Genomic DNA, 19,017 nt, shown 5'->3' on the forward strand with positions numbered 1-19,017 from the left:
GATTTAAAACTTAAATTTCTTTTTCGTTTGTCATGTTGGAAATTAGTGAATCGTCATTCACTTAGCTTCAAATATTCTGCAACTAGATTACGGCATCCCTTTTCTAGGTTGTAGCATATTGTGTTGGGTCCTAGCCTTAGTATCTAATTTGGGTGATTTACTAAGGACTTAATCAATCAACTAACTTGAATTCTTTTTCTCCCGTTTTGTAGATGTCAAAGTTCGACAACTATGGTCTTCCCAAATCCCGTGGAACAAGCATTCCACATGAAGATGGTAGTCCACGATTCGATCGAGGAACAAGAAATCATGCTTCACTTCATCCACCTCCTCCAATTATTCTCCCTAACCAACAAGATCGAAGAATTGAAATGTTCAATATCACTAAAGCCCTATTGGAAATGAAACATGAAGATGGTAAACCCGTGTGTGCCCACGTTCTAGGAATGAAATCACACATTGATAGGTTGATAATGTTGGGTGTGTCATTCCCGGATGAGTTGGCTGTGAATTGGGTTTTGCAGTCACTTCCTGAATGATATAATGAGTTCAAAAGAAAGTATTATATGATGGATCATGACGACAACCTCATTGACCTAACTTACATGCTCATTGGTGCTGAATCAGAAATGATTTGGCGAAGCAATGTAGCGTATTTGTTGGGAAAGTCAACCAACCATACTTCCGAGGACGTTCTAGGAGAACCGACCTGCATTTGCTGCCAAAAGAAAGGGCATTGGATACAAGTCTTCCCTAAGAGCTTGAAGATTGTAGAAGATGGGAGAGTCAAAGAGTATGGCTGTGCTTCAAGTAAAATCCACTATCTAACTCCGTTAAGTTCCTATTCAGTGATTCTTAATACATGATGTGATAAGATTGCATTTGAATGTTTTTCAGGATCGGTGAAAAGAAAGGAAGCTTGGTGAAAGAGCAAAATGAATCTAATTACAAGAAATGGATCTTGATCGCATGGACTTGAAGATTAGATTTTGAGCTTAGATAGTTATGATAAAGTTGTTAGAATTTTTTTTTTAAATACATAGTTTTCAATGGATTTTGCATTGTAAGGACAAATGTTTTCAGCTGCTTTTATAAATAAAATAAATTTTCGTTTGACTTATTTATTTATTTGTTTATTCCTTTGCAATGAAATCGTTATGAAAATTAATGTTTGCATATTTCTACAACGAATGGATATGATTCTTATTTATGGAAATGTCGAGAATTTACCAAATAGGGAGAGTTTCTCATCGGCCAAATTTCAATTGGATAGAAATTTGGAATCACGCAACTTGGTTGCATGATGAATGAGAAATTATTTGGAAATTAGACTAATTCATTGACAAAGTGTCAAGTGAAGGACTAGGAGATCGAGCACACAAAGTTGTGTGTTGATCAAGTTCACCATAAGAGTAACAAATATATTCGTCATGATTTACTAAAGGTTTAGTAAATATGATTATACTTATAAGATTAAGTGTAATTCGGAATTGATTAAAAAGGTTTAAATCAATAGTAAAACGAATAAGAAGAATCAAGTAGGCAGAAAGATAAAAGGTTCTCCATTCTAAGAAGAAGGGAGAGTACCTTTTGTTGGATTAGTGTCTAAGTCCATAACTATTTTGGTATGTACTTGACCCGATGGTGCATGGTCTTTTTAGGTTGCCTTCACCAAAGCAACTTGATTGGAGAAATGAATAAAGAGAGAGAGGATAATATGATTTATTAATATGTTATAAGAATAATATATTAAAGGAGAAATCATATTTGTTTAATTAATATTGGTCAATGATTAATTAAGAATTAGTTTTGTGATCAAATGTAATTAATTAAACTAGAGGGGCTGATTTGTAATTATGTGATAGTTACAAAATTAGGTAAGGATTATCTTATTTATATGGTGGACGAATTAAAGGTTGGAAACCCTTAGAATTCGAGTATGATAAGGATTCAAGGATTATCTTATTGGTTGCTTAATGGATAATCAACTAGATAAGGATAATGACTGAAACCCTATCTCTACACCTATATAAACACCCCTAGGGTCATGAATTCGTAAATACCTTCCCAAGAGGTCCTAGATACGAATTCTAACCTCTTACCTCTCTCTTTATACCTTCTCCATTTGCTTATGGTGTTTGTGAACCATTAGAGGAGTGACACTTGTGACTCTAAGCATTCCAAAGTCAATCCAAGGTGGAGTTGTGATTGTTAGTGCTATATAACAATCAAGGTATGTTCTTAAACCTAATTATATGTTAATGTCGATTTCCATATGCTAGAATTAGGGTTTATAGTCTTGGATTCAAAGCATGTACAATAGAGAAACCTAGATCCAAGCATTAGGGTTTGTATGAGCACATAGGATGTCTTATGACCAAAACCCATCAGTGGTATCAGAGCCAGGTTGGTTTCAATTGTATTGATGCATTGTATAACTGGAAAATCATTTTTTGGGCTTTATGGCTGAGGAACTCGGCGAGTACCACAGTGTACTCGGCGAGTAGACCTCAACTCGGCGAGTACAGTGTGGTACTCGGCGAGTTCGAGCGTCAGATAATGCTTATCTCGGGATTTCCTGCTGTTTTTGCATTTGGATAGTTACCTTATCATGTTAGATCAATATAAATCCAATTTTATGATATATATGACTATATTCTTGATCTAATTAAAGATAATTATCAATTAACAAGATAATTGTTTCCTTATAAGATAATTGATTAATTATTTTGAGTAAATTGATAAATTGTTTTGCAAGAAATCATTAAACAAATCAAATATGGATAATTATGTAACTAAATGTTAGTTTAGATTATTTGTTATTTGATCCTTGTTGTTATGAAAAGTTTCATATTTTCCTCTTTAGGTTTTATAGTTTAAATTTGAACCCAAAAGTTTTGGAGTTTTGAAATTTAAATAGTTAAAACCCTAATGTTTTGAAAAAGGTTTCAAAACTTGCCCTCAAGTTTTGGAATTTAAAAGTTGATTAAAAGGTTTAATTAGAAATGTTAAATTCTAAAACTCTAGTAATGTTTTGAAAAGTTCAAATCACACCCTTATGGTTTTATTAATTAATTAAGGAGTATAATTAAAAGAGGTTTAATAAATCCATAAAAGTTTAGGTTAACCTTTTTAATTGAGTTAAAAGTGTAATTGTTAAAGTTAACCATATAGTATTTTAAAAGTATAAAATACACCCTATACTATATATAACATTAAAAGTCTAACATTATATATATGTATTAGTAAAAGTCAGTCTTACCGTAAGTAGGCCTCATTCACGAAGCTGGTCTATAAGGGGTGTTTAAGGAAATTGCCTATAAAATGGCGATTGAATGGGTATCCACTCTTACCCACCTCACTCTTGACTAGTGGAGGGTCGTTAGCCGAACGGGTAGGATAGGACGAAACCTTCCATTATAAGTATAATGAAATACAAAGTAACTAAATGTTTTTCAAATTCCCAATCTTAGTTACTTAGGAAAAAGTGAATTAATGCAATTCCATAAAATTACACTTTGTGCCCTTGCGAAGATGTTAGTGGAGCGTGTGTGGTTTACCGGCACACTAAATGGTTCTAAGCAAAGGTAGCAAAGGGTGACTCAATGTTTGTCATAGTTCGGTGGAGCGTGTGTGGTTTACCGGCACATCGAATAGGTGATTGTAACATGTGAGGGCACCATGTAGTTTGCATGGTTATTCACACCCGCTTTGTGATCCTCGGCATCCCAGTCACAAACAAGAGGGGCATATCGAGATTTAAACATGCCATTGAAATGTTCAATGAATCTCAAAGGATCTAGGAGTTTTCATAGATTTAAAACTTAATTTTTTTTCGTTTTTCATGGTGGAAATTAGTGAATCGTCATTCACTTACCTTCAAATGTTCTGCAATTTGGGTTACGGCATCCCTCTCCCGAGTTGTAGGATATTGTGTTGGGTCCTAGCCTTGGAATTTCATTTGGGTGATTTACCAAGGAATCAATCAATCAACTAACTTGAATTCGTTTTTCTCCCGATGTCAAAGTTCGACAACTATGGTCTTCTCAAATCCCGTGGAACGAGCATTCCACATGAAGATGATATTCCATGATTCGATCGAGGAACAAGAAATCATGCTTCACTTCCTCCTCCTCTTCCAATTATTCTCCCTAACCCACAAGATTGTAAAATTGAAAGGTTCGATATCACTCAAGCCCTTTTGGAAAGTAAACGTGAAAAGGGAAAGTCCGTGTGTGCACACGTCCTAGGGATGAAGTCACACATTGATAGGTTAAGAATGTTGGGATCCATTGTCTGTGAGGAAATGGCTGTTGATTGGGTTCGTCAGTCACTTCCCAACTCATATAGTGAGTTCGTAAGAGAGTACTATATGATGAACCACGACGTGACCCTTATTGATCTCACCTATATGCTTATTGCTACTAAATCAGCAATGATTTGGCGCAATAGAAAAGCAAAGTTGATTGGTGAATCTGCCTTCAAGACCTCTATGGATATAGACAATGGCAATGAAAGACATGTAATGATCAAAAAGTTTGATCATAAGAGAAAGGCGATGTCTGAAGTAGTTCCATGTGTTGTTCCAAAAAAGTCAATTTGCTTTTATTGCCAAAAGAAGGGGCATTGGAGACGAAGTTGCCCTATTTACCTAAGAGATCTAAGAGATGGGAGAGTCAAAAGTATGACTACACTTCAGGTAAAATCCACTATCTAACTACGTTAAGTTCCTATTCATTGATTCTTAATACATGATGTGATAAGATTGCATTTGAATGTTTTGAAGGATCGGTGAAAAGAAAGGAAGCTTGATAAGAGAGCAAGATGAATCTAATCACAAGAGATGGATCTCGATCTCATGGACTTGAAGATTGGATTTTGAGCTTAGATAGTTATGATAGATTTGTTAAAAAATTTTCTTTTACATAGTTTTCATTAGATTTTGCATTGTAAGGACAAATGTTTTTCCGCTGCTTTTAATAAATAAAATAAATTTTTTGTTTGACTTATTTATTTGTTTATTTCCTTGCAATGAAATCGTTATGAAAATTGATGTTTGAATATTTCTACAACGAATGGATGTGATTCTTAGTTATGTTATTTATGGAAATGTCAAGAATTTACCAAATAGGGAGAGTTTCTCATCGCCCAAGTTTCAATTGGACAGAAACTTGGAATCACGCAACTTGGTTGCATGATGACTGAGAAATTTCATATTTGGAAATTAGACTAATTCATTGACAAAGTGTCAAGTGAAGGACTAGGAGATCGAGTACACAAAGTTGTGTGTTGATCGAGTTCACCATAAGAGTAACAAAGATATTCGTCATGATTTACTAAAGGTTTAGTAAATATGATTATACTTACAAGATTAAGTGTAATTCTGAATTGATTGAAAATGTTTAAATCAATAGCAAAACGAATAAGAAGAATCAAGTAGGCAAAAAGATAAGAGTTTCTCCATTCTAAGAAGAAAGGAGAGTAGCTTTTATGCTTTATGATAGGTCTTAATGATTAAGAACCATATCTCAATTGATCCTCTAAGTGAGTCTTGGTACAATTGTATGTCCAAGAAGAGGAATCAAAGATTGATGAAATGGTCAAATCAAGAAGACAATCATACTTCGTTCCAAAACAAGTCTTAAAGTCTAGATTGTGACATTGAGTGAATAGTATTAAGAAGGTTTATAACATTCATCAATTGTGGAAAGTTGTGATGTCTTGAATAAGACAAAGACCAACTAAGACCAATTTATGAAGTGTTTTGATAAAAACTACACTAACTCTTGAATATTTGTCAAGAAATGTTTATTGACAAAAGAATATTATATGTCAAGGAGTCAGTGGGAGTCTTATTGGTCTGGAAAAGTTTCAAGAACAAATCAAATAAACCTTATCAATCATCACTAGCACACGAGTTGAGGTTTACAACCTATCGTGTTGACGTTATCTTGTTTATGTGCCAATCCAATCGAGTTAATTATGCATGTGAGTCCTATGAGTTCTCATTTTGAACGCATAAAACGCAAGGCACCTTGATCAATGAAAGGTACATTGATAGGAAAAAGGTGAGATGCTTAACTACTTGGAAAACGTGGTGGGCAGCTGTGCTACCATAAGTCAAGAAATCAAGATTAATAAAGTTCGATCCATATAAGTTTGAATTTGTTGTAAACTTTGGTTTTTAACAAATTCACATGGATAGGAACACATACACTGTTTAAATCTAAGTGTCATAAGATTTCCTCCTTCATGAAAATGATTGTGAGAAAATGCTTTCACTAAGAAAGATTTTAAAAGATAGTGATCGTAAAATTGCATTCTCGAATTCGATCATGGTTACGGCATCCCTTTCCATAATTTGAATTGTGAGGTTTGGCAATTAGTCTTAATTGTTAAGACACACATATGAACTATCTAAGGCAAAAGTGTATAAGTTCAAGAAGCCTTGATAAAAGATTATCAAAGCACTAAGTATTAGAAACATGAACTTAAGAAATTTAATTAGTATTGTTTTTCTGAAAGTTAAGATGTTTATGAATACATGTCGAAGCTAGTGGGAGCATAAGTGTTATGTTTTATAATAATCATCATGATAGTGGGAGCATAAATGTTATGATTGTATGATTATTAAGGCACGTATTGCATAGTTGGCAATATTAATTATAGAAAACAAGAGTCATACTTTGCAAAGTTGTAAGAGTTGAAAGGTTGTTTTGCTATAATTAAGGGAGAGAATATTATGCTTCATTTCAAATCTAAAGGATTAGGTTGAGGAATGTTAATAAACTTAGTCAAGGGTACATAGTGTGTTCTTAAAATTTCGATAGCAAATAAAACATTATGCGTCGTGTCCCATACGCTTCGGGTATAGGATCGATTGCAAATGCTTTAATGTTTGACCATTCTAAAATTTTCCAAATGTCTAGCGCATTGAGAGGGAAAAGGGACTAGAATCGGTTTTGACTAAAATAATTAAACAACTATCAAAGGACAATCCAAAGTTCGACGAGGATTGGTCGCTTGTGAGTAGTTGGAAGTATAGTATTGGAAATTATGGAAATGTTTCCATATTGGATGGACCATATCGACATTATTAGGAATAGATAAGATTCTATTAAAAATAAGTTGTCATATGGAAAATATGGAAATGTATCTATATTGGGAATTGAATATTGAAAATCTATGTCTAGATTAGAAACTTTTATGCAAAAGGATGTTCAAAGGAATGTACTTTGAGTGAGAGACATCATATCTAAGGAATTGTCATGTAACAATCTACGTTAGAGGACTTTGTAATATCATTGGTAATAGTCTTTGAGACTTTGGTGCAGTGACATTAAAAAAAGGATCGTTGCATAAAGTGTTAGAATCTAGTATATTCTATAAGTAACAAGAATTTGATATTCTTACACTTAAGAAAATGGATTTGGAGTTGTAAAATGAGAAGGATTGGAAACGTGTTCAATTTGTCTATTTCACAAAAGTAAGAACCATAGGTAAACATTGTGTGCATGCTAGGAGCATGGGACAAGTGTTGGAATTCAAGTAAGAAGTTGATTACCCGAAACGACAAATAATGAGTAATCGATATGGTGATAAATAAAACGTGTTTTGTTTATACTCAAAGGTTTGAGGCCATATGGGATTAGTATTATTCTTGTTTTCACCTTGCATGTTTTGACTTCCAGAATAATTGAGTTTATTAAGAATAATTGAATTATTCGAACGGGCCACAGTCGTTCATATGTGGGAAGTAGATATGAATGAAGACTGTCATGAATTGGTGTGTGGATTGTCTAGAAAAGTATTAGACATAAGCAAATGTTTGCTGCAACGTTCATGAGTGCTTATGAATATGATTTGAGCATTGGATTAAACCCACGCTCACTTGGATCACTATCTCGAGTGATTAGTGAGACGATAACATCTTATATTCTTGAAACCGAGATGTGTGAGTTGTATCTTGCTAATCGCTTACACATTGATAATATGTAAACGCACTAGTAACTTGGTGTTATAAAACATATTGTTGTGTGCGATTTGGTTAGTGAGTGCAAGCAAGCATTGTATCAAAGTTTATCCGTTCCTTTTATCCAAGGTAGGATAGAAGCGATATCTTTGGGCCCCTCGATGGTTTAGTGATGACATACGTAAATGCTCGGCCGGGCTAGGGCTAACTTGATTTGTTCAATTAGTCTGTCGTCATAAATCAGAAATCGAGATATAGTACAAAGAGAATGATTTGAAATCATATCTCATACGATATCTAGAATGGAGGAATATATGATCCCTTATCTAAGGACACGCGTATCTGATATGATTAGAGTTGACAGCGGCTTTGGAAAGCTACGATTGCAGATCAGGATCTGAAGTCATACGTAGAATAGTTGTTAGACTTATCCAAGTGGGAGACTGTTGGATTAGTGTCTAAGTCCATAACTATTTTGGTATGTACTTGACCCGATGGTGCATGGTCCTTTTGGGTTGCCTTCACCAAAGCAACTTGATTGGAGAAATGAATAAAGAGAGAGAGAGGATAATATGATTTATTAATATGTTATAAGACTAATATATTAAAGGAGAAATCATATTTGTTTAATTAATATTGGTCAATAATTAATTAAGAATTAGTTTTGTGATCAAATGTAATTAATTAAACTAGAAGGGATGATTTGTAATTATGTGATAGTTACAAAATAAGGTAAGGATTATCTTATTTATATGGTGGACGAATTAAAGGTTAGAAAGCCTTAGAATTCAAGTATGATAAGGATTCAAGGATTATCTTATTGGTTGCTTAATGGATAATCAACTAGATAAGGATAATGACTGAAACCCTATCTCTACACCTATATAAACACCCCTAGGGTCATGAATTCGTAAATCCCTTCCCAAGAGGTCCTAGATACGAATTCTAACCTCTCACCTCTCTCTTTATACCTTCTCCATTTGCTTATGGTGTTTGTGAACCATTAGAGGAGTGACACTTGTGACTCTAAGCATTCCAAAGTCAATCCAAGGTGGAGTTGTGATTGTTATTGCTATATAACAATCAAGGTATGTTCTTAAACCTAATTATATGTTAATGTCGATTTCCATATGCTAGAATTAGGGTTTATAGTCTTGGATTCAAAGCATGTACAATAGAGAAACCTAGATCCAAGCATTAGGGTTTGTATGAGCACATGGGATGTCTTATGACTAAAACCCATCACCTTTTATGTTTTATGATAGGTCTTAATGATTAAGAACCATATCTTAAATGATCCTCTAAGTAAGTCTTAGTACAATTGAATGTCTAAGAAGAGGAATCAAGGATTGAAGAAATGGTTAAATCAAAAAGTCAATCATACTACGTTCCAATAACAAGTCTTAAAGTTAAGATTGTGGCAATAAGTGACAAGTATTAAGAAGGTTTTTAACATTCATCAAATATGGAAAGTTGTGATGTCTTGGACCATTTTATGAAGTGTTATGATAAAAACTACACTAACTCTTGAATATTTGGTTGTCACGAAATGTTTATTGACAAGAGAATCTTATATGTCAAGGAGTCAGTGGGAGTCTTAATGTTCTTGAAAGGTTTCAAGAACAAATCAAATAAACCTTATTGATCATCACTAGCACACGAGTTGAGGTTTACACCCTATCGTGTTGACATTATTTTGTTTCTGTGCTGTTCCAATTGAGTTAATTATGCATATGAGTCCTATGAGTTCTCATTTTGAACGCATAAAAGGCAAGGCAGCTTAATCAATGAAAGGTACATTGATAGGAAAAGGTGAGCTGCTTAACTACTTGGAAGACATGGTGGGCAGCTGTGCTACCATAAGGCAAGAAAGCAAGATTAAGAAAGTTTGGTCCATATGAGTTGTAATTTGTCGTAAACTTTGGTTTTAACAAATTCACATGGATAGGAACACATACACTGTTTAAATCTAAGTGTCATAAGATTTCCTCCCTCATGAAAATGATTGTGAGGAAATGCTTTCACTAAGAAAGATTTTAAGAAGATAGTGATTGTAAAATTGCATTCTCAAATTCGATTATGGTTACGATATCCATTTCCATGATTTGAATTGTGAGGTTTGGCAATTAGTCTTAATTGTTTAGACACACATATAAGCTATCTAAGGCAAAGGTGTATAAGTTTAAGAGGCCTTGATAAAAGATTATCAAAGCATTAAGTATTAGAAACATGGACTTAAGAAATTCAATAGGTATTGTTTTTTCTAAAAGTTAAGTTGTTTATGAATACATGTCAAAGCTAGTGGGAGCATAAGTGTTATGTTTTATAATAATCATCATGATAGTGGGAGCATAAATGTTATGATTGTATGATTATTAAGGCACGTATTGCAAGTTGGCAATATTAATTATAGAAAACAAGAGTTATACCTTGCAAAGTCGTAAGGGTTGTAAATTTGTTTTGCTATAATTAAGGGAGAGAATATTATGCTTCGTTTCAAATCTAAAGGCTTAGGTTGAGAAATGTTAATAAATTTAGTCAAAGGTACATAGTGTGTTCTTAAAATTTCGATTATGATTACGACATTCCTTTTCACAATTCGAATTTTGAGAACATAGCAAATAAAACATTATGCATCGTGTCCCATACGCTTCGGGTATAGGATCGATTGCAAATGCTTTAATATTTGACCATTCTAAAATTTTCCAAATGTCTAGCGCATTTAGAGGGAAAAAGGACTAGAATCGGTTTTGACTAAAATAATTAAACAACTATCAAAGGACAATCCAAAGTTCGACGAGGATTGGTTGCTTGTGAGTAGTTGGAAGCGTGGTATTAGATGGACCATATCGACATTATTATGAATAGAAAAGATTCTATTGAAGAATGAGTTGTCATATGGAAACTATGGAAATGTTTCCATATTGGATGGACCATATCGACATTATTATGAATAGATAAGATTCTATTAAGAATAAGTTGTCATATGGAAAATATAGAAACGTGTCCATATGGGGAATTGAATATTGAAAATCTATGTCTAGATTAGAAATATTTATGCAAAAGGATGTTCAAAAAAATGTACTTTGAATGAGAAACATCATATCTAAGGAATTGTCTTGTAACAATCTCCGATAGAGGACTTTGTAATTTCATTGGCAATAGTCTTTGTGACTTTGGTGTAGTGATATTACGAAAGGATCATTGCATAAAATGTTAGAATCTAGCATATTCTATAAGTAGCAAGAATTTGATATTCTTACACTTATGAAAAAGGATTAGGAGTTGCGAAATGAGAATGATTGGAAATGTGTCCAATTTGATCTATTTCACAAAGTTAGAACCATAGGTAAACATTGTGTGCATGCTAGGAGCATGGGACAAGTGTAATAATTCAAGCAAGAAGTTGATCACCCGAAACAACAAATAATGAGTAATCGATATGGTGATAAATAAAAGGTGTTTTATTTATACTCAAAGGTTTGAGGCTATATGGGATTAGTATTATTCTTGTGTTTCACTTTGCATGTTTTGACTTCCTGAATAATTTAATTGGTTTAGAACAGTCAAATTATTCAAATGGGCCATAGTCGTTCATATGTTGGAAGTAGGTATGAATGAAGACTGTCGTGAATTGGTGTGTGGATTGTCTAAAAGGCATTAGACATAAGCAAATGTTTCCTGCAACGTTCATGAGTGCTTATGAATATGATTTGAGCATTGGATTAAACCCGTGCTCACTTGGATCACTCCATGAATTGCATCTCGAGTGATTGGTGAGACGATAACATCCTATATTCTTAAAACCAAGATGTGTGAGTTGTATCTTGCAAATCGGTTGCACATTGATAATATGTAAACGCACCAGTAACTTGGTGTTATAAAACATATCGTTGTATGTAATTCGGTGAGTGAGTGCAAGCGAGCATTGAATAAAAGGTGTTTTATTTATACTCAAAGGTTTGAGGCCATATGGGATTAGTATTATTCTTGTGTTTCACTTTGCATGTTTTGACTTCCTGAATAAATTAATTGGTTTAGAACAGTCAAATTATTCAAATGGGCCACATTCGTTCATATGTTGGAAGTAGGTATGAATGAAGACTGTCATGAATTGGTGTGTGGATTGTCTAAAAGGCATTAGACATAAGCAAATGTTTGCTACAACGTTCATGAGTGCTTATGAATATGATTTGAGCATTGGATTAAACCAACGCTCACTTGGATCACTCCATGAATTGCATCTCGAGTGATTGGTGAGACGATAACATCCTATATTCTTAAAACCAATATGTGTGAGTTGTATCTTGCAAATCGGTTGCACATTGATAATATGTAAACGCACCAGTAACTTGGTGTTATAAAATATATCGTTGTGTGTAATTCGGTGAGTGAGTGCAACCGAGCATTGAATCAAAGTTTATCCGTTCCTTTTATCCAAAGTAGGATAAAAGCGATGTCTTTGGGCCCCTCGATGATTTAGTGATGACAAACGTAAATGCTCGGCAGGGCTAGGGCTAATTTGATTTGTTTAATTAGTCAGTCGTCATAAATCGGAAATCGAGAAATAGTACAAAGAGAATGATTAGAAATCATGTCTCATATGATATCTAGAATGGAGGAATATATGATCCCTTATCTAAAGGACACACGTATATGATAAGATCAGAGTTGACAGCGGCTTTGGAAAGCTACGATTGCAGATCAGGATCTAAAGTCATACGCATAATAGTTATTAGACTTATCCAAGTGGGAGACTGTTGGATTAGTGTCTAAGTCCATAACTATTTTGGTATGTACTTGACCCGATGGTGCATGGTCCTTTTGGGTTGCCTTCACCAAAGCAACTTGATAGGATGAATTATGGAGAGAAAGGATTAAATATGATTTATTAATATATTATGAGAATAATATATTAAAGGAGAAATCATATTGTTTAATTAATATTAGTCAATAATTAATTGGTAATTAGTTTTGTGACTGAAAGAGATTAATTAAACTTAAGGGAATGGAATTGTAATTATAAGATAATTACAATTTGGGCTATAAATTGTCTTAAATTAATGAGTGGACGAATTCTATGGGGAAGCCTATAAGGAAATCGTCCAAGGCCTTAATTAAAGGAGTCTATGGGTTGCTTAGGGCTTAAGCATCAAAATTAGGGTTTCCTTGTTAGATAACCCTAATAGCCTCACTATATATAGAACCCTTAAGGCTCAAAAACGTGGGGAACTTTTCTTCTAGGGTTAGAACACATTTTGGATAGCCTCCATCCTCTCTCCTCTTCATCCTCTTACTTTTGGTGTTTTGTGAACCATTAGAGGAGTGACATTTGTGACTCTAAGCTTTCTAAAGTCAATACAAGGAGGAATTGAGATTGTTATTGCTACATAACAATCAAGGTATGATCTTAAACCTAATTGCATGTTAATATGATTACTTGAATGCTAGAATTAGGGTTTATAGTCTTGGATAACTTGCATGTACAATAGAGAAACCTAGATCCAAGCATTAGGGTTTGTATGAGCACATATGATGTTCTTATGACCAAAACCCATCATGTATTGTATGGTATGTGGTATGATGGGGGAACTCACTAAGTTTCGTGATTATGGTTTTCAGTTTTGGTTTCAGATACTTTGTTTTCAAAGGAAAGGAGTCGGCAATCGCAACGCATCACACTATGTTTTCCGCACATGAGATCTTTGGGATTATACTCTGATATTATTTTATGATAACATGTTTGACTATTGACACTTTGGTTTTGACATGAGATGTTATTATGGATGTTCTTATACTTATGGTTTTATAACAACTCATTTAATAATGAAATTTTTGGCCTTGAATTTTGGGATGTTATAGTGGCGCAAGAACTTCTAGGTTAAAGCAACATCATCATCTTGGCGCAACAATAACATGCATGGCGCAACAAGGCCAAGCGTGGCGCAACAACATACTCCATGAAGCAACATGAATTCTTCATGGCACAAGAGGGACTCTCCATGGAGCAAGAGGGATCTGCTTGGCACAAGGAGTGCCCTTGGCACAAAAGCATCCTTCTTGGCCTAACCCTTCAACAAATAACTCATTCCTTTGTGACATGCTCCATGAAACCCAAGTGCTCCACTGAGTTCCAAGTACTCCAAATGCTCTATGAGAATGATCCAAATACTCCATAAGCATGATCCAAATGCTCCATAAGTATGATTCAAATGTTCGAGTCACATTTAACAATTCTTACTATACAATTTCTAACCTTTTTGTGTAGCTTTAAAACAATTATGTATAATTTGCATTATTTTTAACTAACAAATTTGTTTCTTTAAAAGATTTGTTATGAAATCATAAGCTACAAAACTCATAAAAAGTATAATGTTTGTAATGATATTGTAAATGTTATTCAAGTTATAGAATCCTAATACAAATTATTTGGTTGTTTTCGGTTATATTAGGTCATCAATCATTTTGTACATGTTATTCGGGTAATAACCGAACCGAACCGATTAATACTCAAACCGAACTGAACCCATATTGGTTATTTGGTTCGATTTTCGGTTCATATAATTACTCTTATTCGATTTTCGGGTTATTCGGGTTCAGGATGATTCGGTCTCGTTCCGACCAGAAAAACATCGCTACTTACAACATAATATTTAGCATATAAAATAGTAAAAGAAAAGGATATTGGATATTGCACCCTCTAGGCCTCTACCTCCGCCACCAAAAGGAATAGGATCGTAGACAACCATGAAGGAAAGAAGGAGAGAAAGACGGTAAACGATATTATATAAAAAAATATTATTTCCAATCTAATACTGGGTATATACAATACAAGAGATTTACATAAACAAACTAATATTTTTACAATATTTCAAAAAATTCGTAGACTAAGTCAAATCTTATCTGTAATATATTCATTCTTGAATAATTATTTTTATTTGTATCTTTTAAAGAGTATGTTGGTTATTTTAAGGCTATTTTGATTTGATTTGTTGTAATTGATATTAAATTACAAAGTCTGATGATTTTCTTTTAGCATTTTTTTTAACAGTTTGATAACCCTAATAAGACTTGAACGAAAGGTTGATGGTTTTTTTAAACATTTTTCCTAAAAAATAACATAATCAACTATAAAACACCAAATAGACCTTGAATCAATGATTATCATATCAAATTGTCCCTAAATTTTATTGCGAGGGCAAATTAGAATCAATGTTTGGTACGAAGTCAAAAGATTTAAAGTCATCATTGGGTGGTTTCCACGGTGGTAAAAACCCATGTGGCATTATGTGATTGGATGCTCAGCTGGAGGAGCAGGGGATCAGGTGGTCGCGCGTGTAGATTAATAAATCTCATATACCCACCAATACTCTTGATGCTGTTCGTCGAACGCTTTTTGCAAATTTTGGAACATTTTCGAGAGAGAAAGTAGAGCTTTAATGGCGTCGTCGAAACTACAGGCTCTCTGGAATCACCCTGCTGGCCCGAAAACGAGTGAGTTGCTCCTTTAAATCACTGCCCTGATGTTTTTTTTACAACTTTTAATCATCATAATTAGGTTTTCCTGCTTGTTTTCGTTGCGGGATTTTTGGGGGTTTTAGGTTTAGTTATTGATTTGATTTGTATGTTGTTCGATGACAAAATTATACGAGTTTTCTACGTTTATTGAAGAAGTTCAGCATCTATGTGTGGCGGCTGTGTTGCGATTGAATTATTGAGATTATTACATGGTTTTCAATGATATTCTATAATTTGACTTACTAAGTCAAAGTAATACACCTCAAATGCAAAAGGAGGTGGATTTTGGTACTAAATTACATCAAATATATAGCCTGTTTTGCTTTTTTAGTGAAGTTTGCTCTGGATATCAAATTTTCTTCTGAAATATTCAGAATCCACAAAAGTTTTAGAGTTGACCAATAACTTGTTTGATCACTAAAGTAAAAGTGGTGGAATTGATTCTACTTTTGGCTTACTTCAATTATTTCCAGTTCCTAGATTCACATGAACATAGTTATTTTTTTGAAAAAGTATAGTAATTGTACGAAACTTTCAGTAGCTATCAATTTGATCTCATAGTTATTCAAGCAAGAACCTTCTATTTGTATGATTCAATTCAACTGATAATTTTTTATATATCTTTTGTGTATTAATTAAGTAAATATGTTTTTGTAGTTCATTTCTGGGCTCCAACTTTCAAGTGGGGCATCAGCATTGCTAATATTGCAGATTTTGCCAAGCCACCAGAGAAACTTTCATACCCTCAACAATTTGGTATTTATAATTCTTTTTTTTTTTTATTATAAAATATTTTATTTCTTGCATTTGTTCCTGTTTGTTTACATATTATCATTTATTTTGCCAGCTGTCACAGCCACTGGAATTATCTGGTCTCGTTACAGCATGGTCATCACCCCGGTAAGTCAAATTCCTTTACTACTAGACAAGGGTAAACTCGTCATTTAACTTGGAGTCTTATAAAAAATAAAAGTATGTTGCTATTTGACAAATTTGATGATAATTAATTGTTGATTACAGAAAAACTGGAACCTTTTTAGTGTAAATGTTGCAATGGCTGGAACAGGAATCTATCAACTCTCCCGGAAAATTCGGTAAGTCAAAGTCAAACTACTTGTTTTACAGTTGACTTTTTTTATTAGATGTTATATTCTTGATTTTTATAAGAGTTTAGGGATAAAGAAAATGATAAATCAATTATATTTATAGCTAATCATATTGTGTTTCTATTGGCTTGACAACAGGAACGATTATTTTAACGAAGAGGAGACTGCAACTGCAATAAAGGAATAATGACGAAAAAACCCAATGCAATTAAACAAAATTTTATGTCACTTTTTGTTAAGTTTATTTTTTTTTCTGAAGATTGATTGTTTAAAAATATTGTTATGTTTAATTTATTTGCAAATTTAACGTTTTTATTTCACAAGTTTCTATTTGGATGACGTCGGACAAAAATGAAATAAAAACGAAATAACCCTTTTTTTCCGAATATATTGCGAGTATTTTAATTTTGTATTATTTACTCATTTGTTAAAAGCAATCTTGAAATATTTTAATGGGGCCATAAGCCTATACTATACCCATCATTCTTATGGAAATTGTCAATTTAACTCGTTAGTTTACTGAATTTACGTTTTATATCTTTGTCATATGGCTAATATCTTTGACTATACTATATGATTTGTGTAACTATCATGACAACATGTTTTTTTTTTGTATGATGATATGCAATAGTTAAAGGGCCAACATGTTTTTAAAAAATATTCTACTATACATTACATGATGTCAGGATGCATTAAAATAAGCAATATATTTATTGGAAGCAACCGTTAAAGATTGGAGTGAAACGTCGACATTGTTGAAGACTTAAAAAATTCCTTTTTTAACATAATAAAAACATTCAAAAGAAGCTAATTATGAATTTTACTGAGAGGACTCCGAACACTTTTATAAAATAATAAAAACGTTCAAAAGAAACTAATTATGAACTTGATAGTGTCTTGATTGAATATGAGAGGACTCCGAATACTTTTATAAAGTTGCTACTAAGACCAATCAGTGAATGTGTATAAAAACGACATTGTTTGACATCATTTCTGATCAAGTTACAGTGAAGATTGAGGATTTTGATTATGTTGCCAAGGCAATAGAAATATCCGGGTGGATTCCAACTATCATTTAAGAGGAAGGGATACGTAAAAAAGGATTTGATAGTAAATTTAAGGTTGATGAGAAAGATGATGAAATCTTGAGATCATTTGAGGAAGGGAAAGATGACAGGTTGAGTTTTTATACGCGATATGTTTGGGAAAAACAATGTAAAAGACCACGAAAAACAATTAAAGATGAGGCTATGATTATGGGGACCACTAAATGGATGGATGTGAGTTGGGCAGGAGGGTGGTCTTCTTGTTGCTGAAATTATCAGTCTTGTTGAGTCTGGGTTGAGGTGTGAGGGGTAGACCTTCACCTTTGTGGGTGATGCTCATCATAATTGTGATAGTCAACACAAGATTGATGGGGTTCATATATATCATATTTCCATTATAAACCTCTTAGTTTTATTTTTATTTTTTTTATGGGGGGTGCGGTTTCACTCCACAATGGTATTAACTCCCATTTCAAAAGAGAAAGAGAATGGAAAATCCGGCTCCAACTATGAAAAGTTTCAACACCCTTTGTTGTCTCCCATAAAAGTAATTCTAAAAAAGTAAAGTACGGAAAGAGAATGGAAAATCCGGCTCTAACTATGAAAAGTATAACATCCTGTTTTGGATCGTCCATGATTAGGGTTTGTGGGTTGCAACCTGGGCATGAGGAAGCCTCGGGGCTGCGACGAGTTGCTAGAAGCGTAGGGCTTCTCGTCACTTTTGCGTGGATACGGGGTTCTTTGGAAACGGAGTTATATCGAGGAAGCTATGGAAGTTTGGAGTTTTGACAAGATAGGTCCCTTATTTGAGAAAGGTGGCAGCTGAGTACGCTGGTGTGTACGCTTAGCGTACTCATGTGCATGACTTTTAAGCGGAGCCACCTAGTACATTGGACGTACTTGAAGGTTCGCTGGGCGTACTAGGCACATAGTGAAAACCCTAAATGAGGGGGTGTCCCTATATAAAGAATAATATGGCCTCATTCCTGGCCACCATCCTCAATCAATCAACCCTCTCAAACCCTAATCCTCATTCTTGAGCTTGTGTGTGTCCATTTGAGAGCATTTAGGTGATTTTGTGTGTTCTTGGAGTGAAGAAGGAGCTTTGAAGAAGGAGGAGCGGGAGTGCAAGCTATAGATCTGAGCATATCTGTGTTGGGAGCTTCATTTGGAGGTATAAAGCTCAAAGCTTTCTCACTCTTTTGTTTTGTGCATCATGTTAGACCATTTTAGGGTTTTGGTCCCAAAGTTGCATGTTTTATGAGAAAATGAGCTCCAGAGATTATGAGCAGCTCCTTTGAGTGTCTTTAGAAGTATAGTGTCATAAAATCGAGACTTGGACGTTTGAATCAACCCATGCATAAGATATGAGCAT

General features: G+C 33.9%; 1 protein-coding gene across 1 annotated transcript; it reads left to right on the plus strand.

Moving 5' to 3' along the window:
* Window positions 1-15,333: 15,333 nt before the first annotated feature.
* On the plus strand, window positions 15,334-16,911 carry LOC145046984 (mitochondrial pyruvate carrier 4). Its single transcript, XM_078995241.1, has 5 exons — window positions 15,334-15,466; window positions 16,148-16,246; window positions 16,338-16,390; window positions 16,511-16,584; window positions 16,735-16,911. The coding sequence occupies exons 1-5, from the start codon at window positions 15,412-15,414 to the stop codon at window positions 16,781-16,783; spliced, it is 330 nt and encodes a 109-aa protein (XP_078851367.1). The 5' UTR covers window positions 15,334-15,411; the 3' UTR covers window positions 16,784-16,911.
* The last annotated feature ends 2,106 nt before the right edge of the window (window positions 16,912-19,017 follow it).

This window comes from Lactuca saligna, chromosome 1 (genome assembly GCF_052625555.1).
Source record: "Lactuca saligna cultivar CGN05327 chromosome 1, ASM5262555v1, whole genome shotgun sequence".
Lineage (NCBI taxonomy): Eukaryota > Viridiplantae > Streptophyta > Magnoliopsida > Asterales > Asteraceae > Lactuca > Lactuca saligna.

What these genes read in the sequence shown, in the direction of transcription:
- LOC145046984 (XM_078995241.1), top strand. Translation starts at nt 15,412, where the DNA reads ATGGCGTCGTCGAAACTACAGGCTCTCTGGAATCACCCTGCTGGCCCG. An exon ending in ACAGCATGGTCATCACCCCG is followed by an intron (nt 16,391 to 16,510) that starts GTAAGTCAAATT and finishes TGTTGATTACAG; the next exon opens with AAAAACTGGAACCTTTTTAG. An exon ending in CAACTCTCCCGGAAAATTCG is followed by an intron (nt 16,585 to 16,734) that starts GTAAGTCAAAGT and finishes GCTTGACAACAG; the next exon opens with GAACGATTATTTTAACGAAG.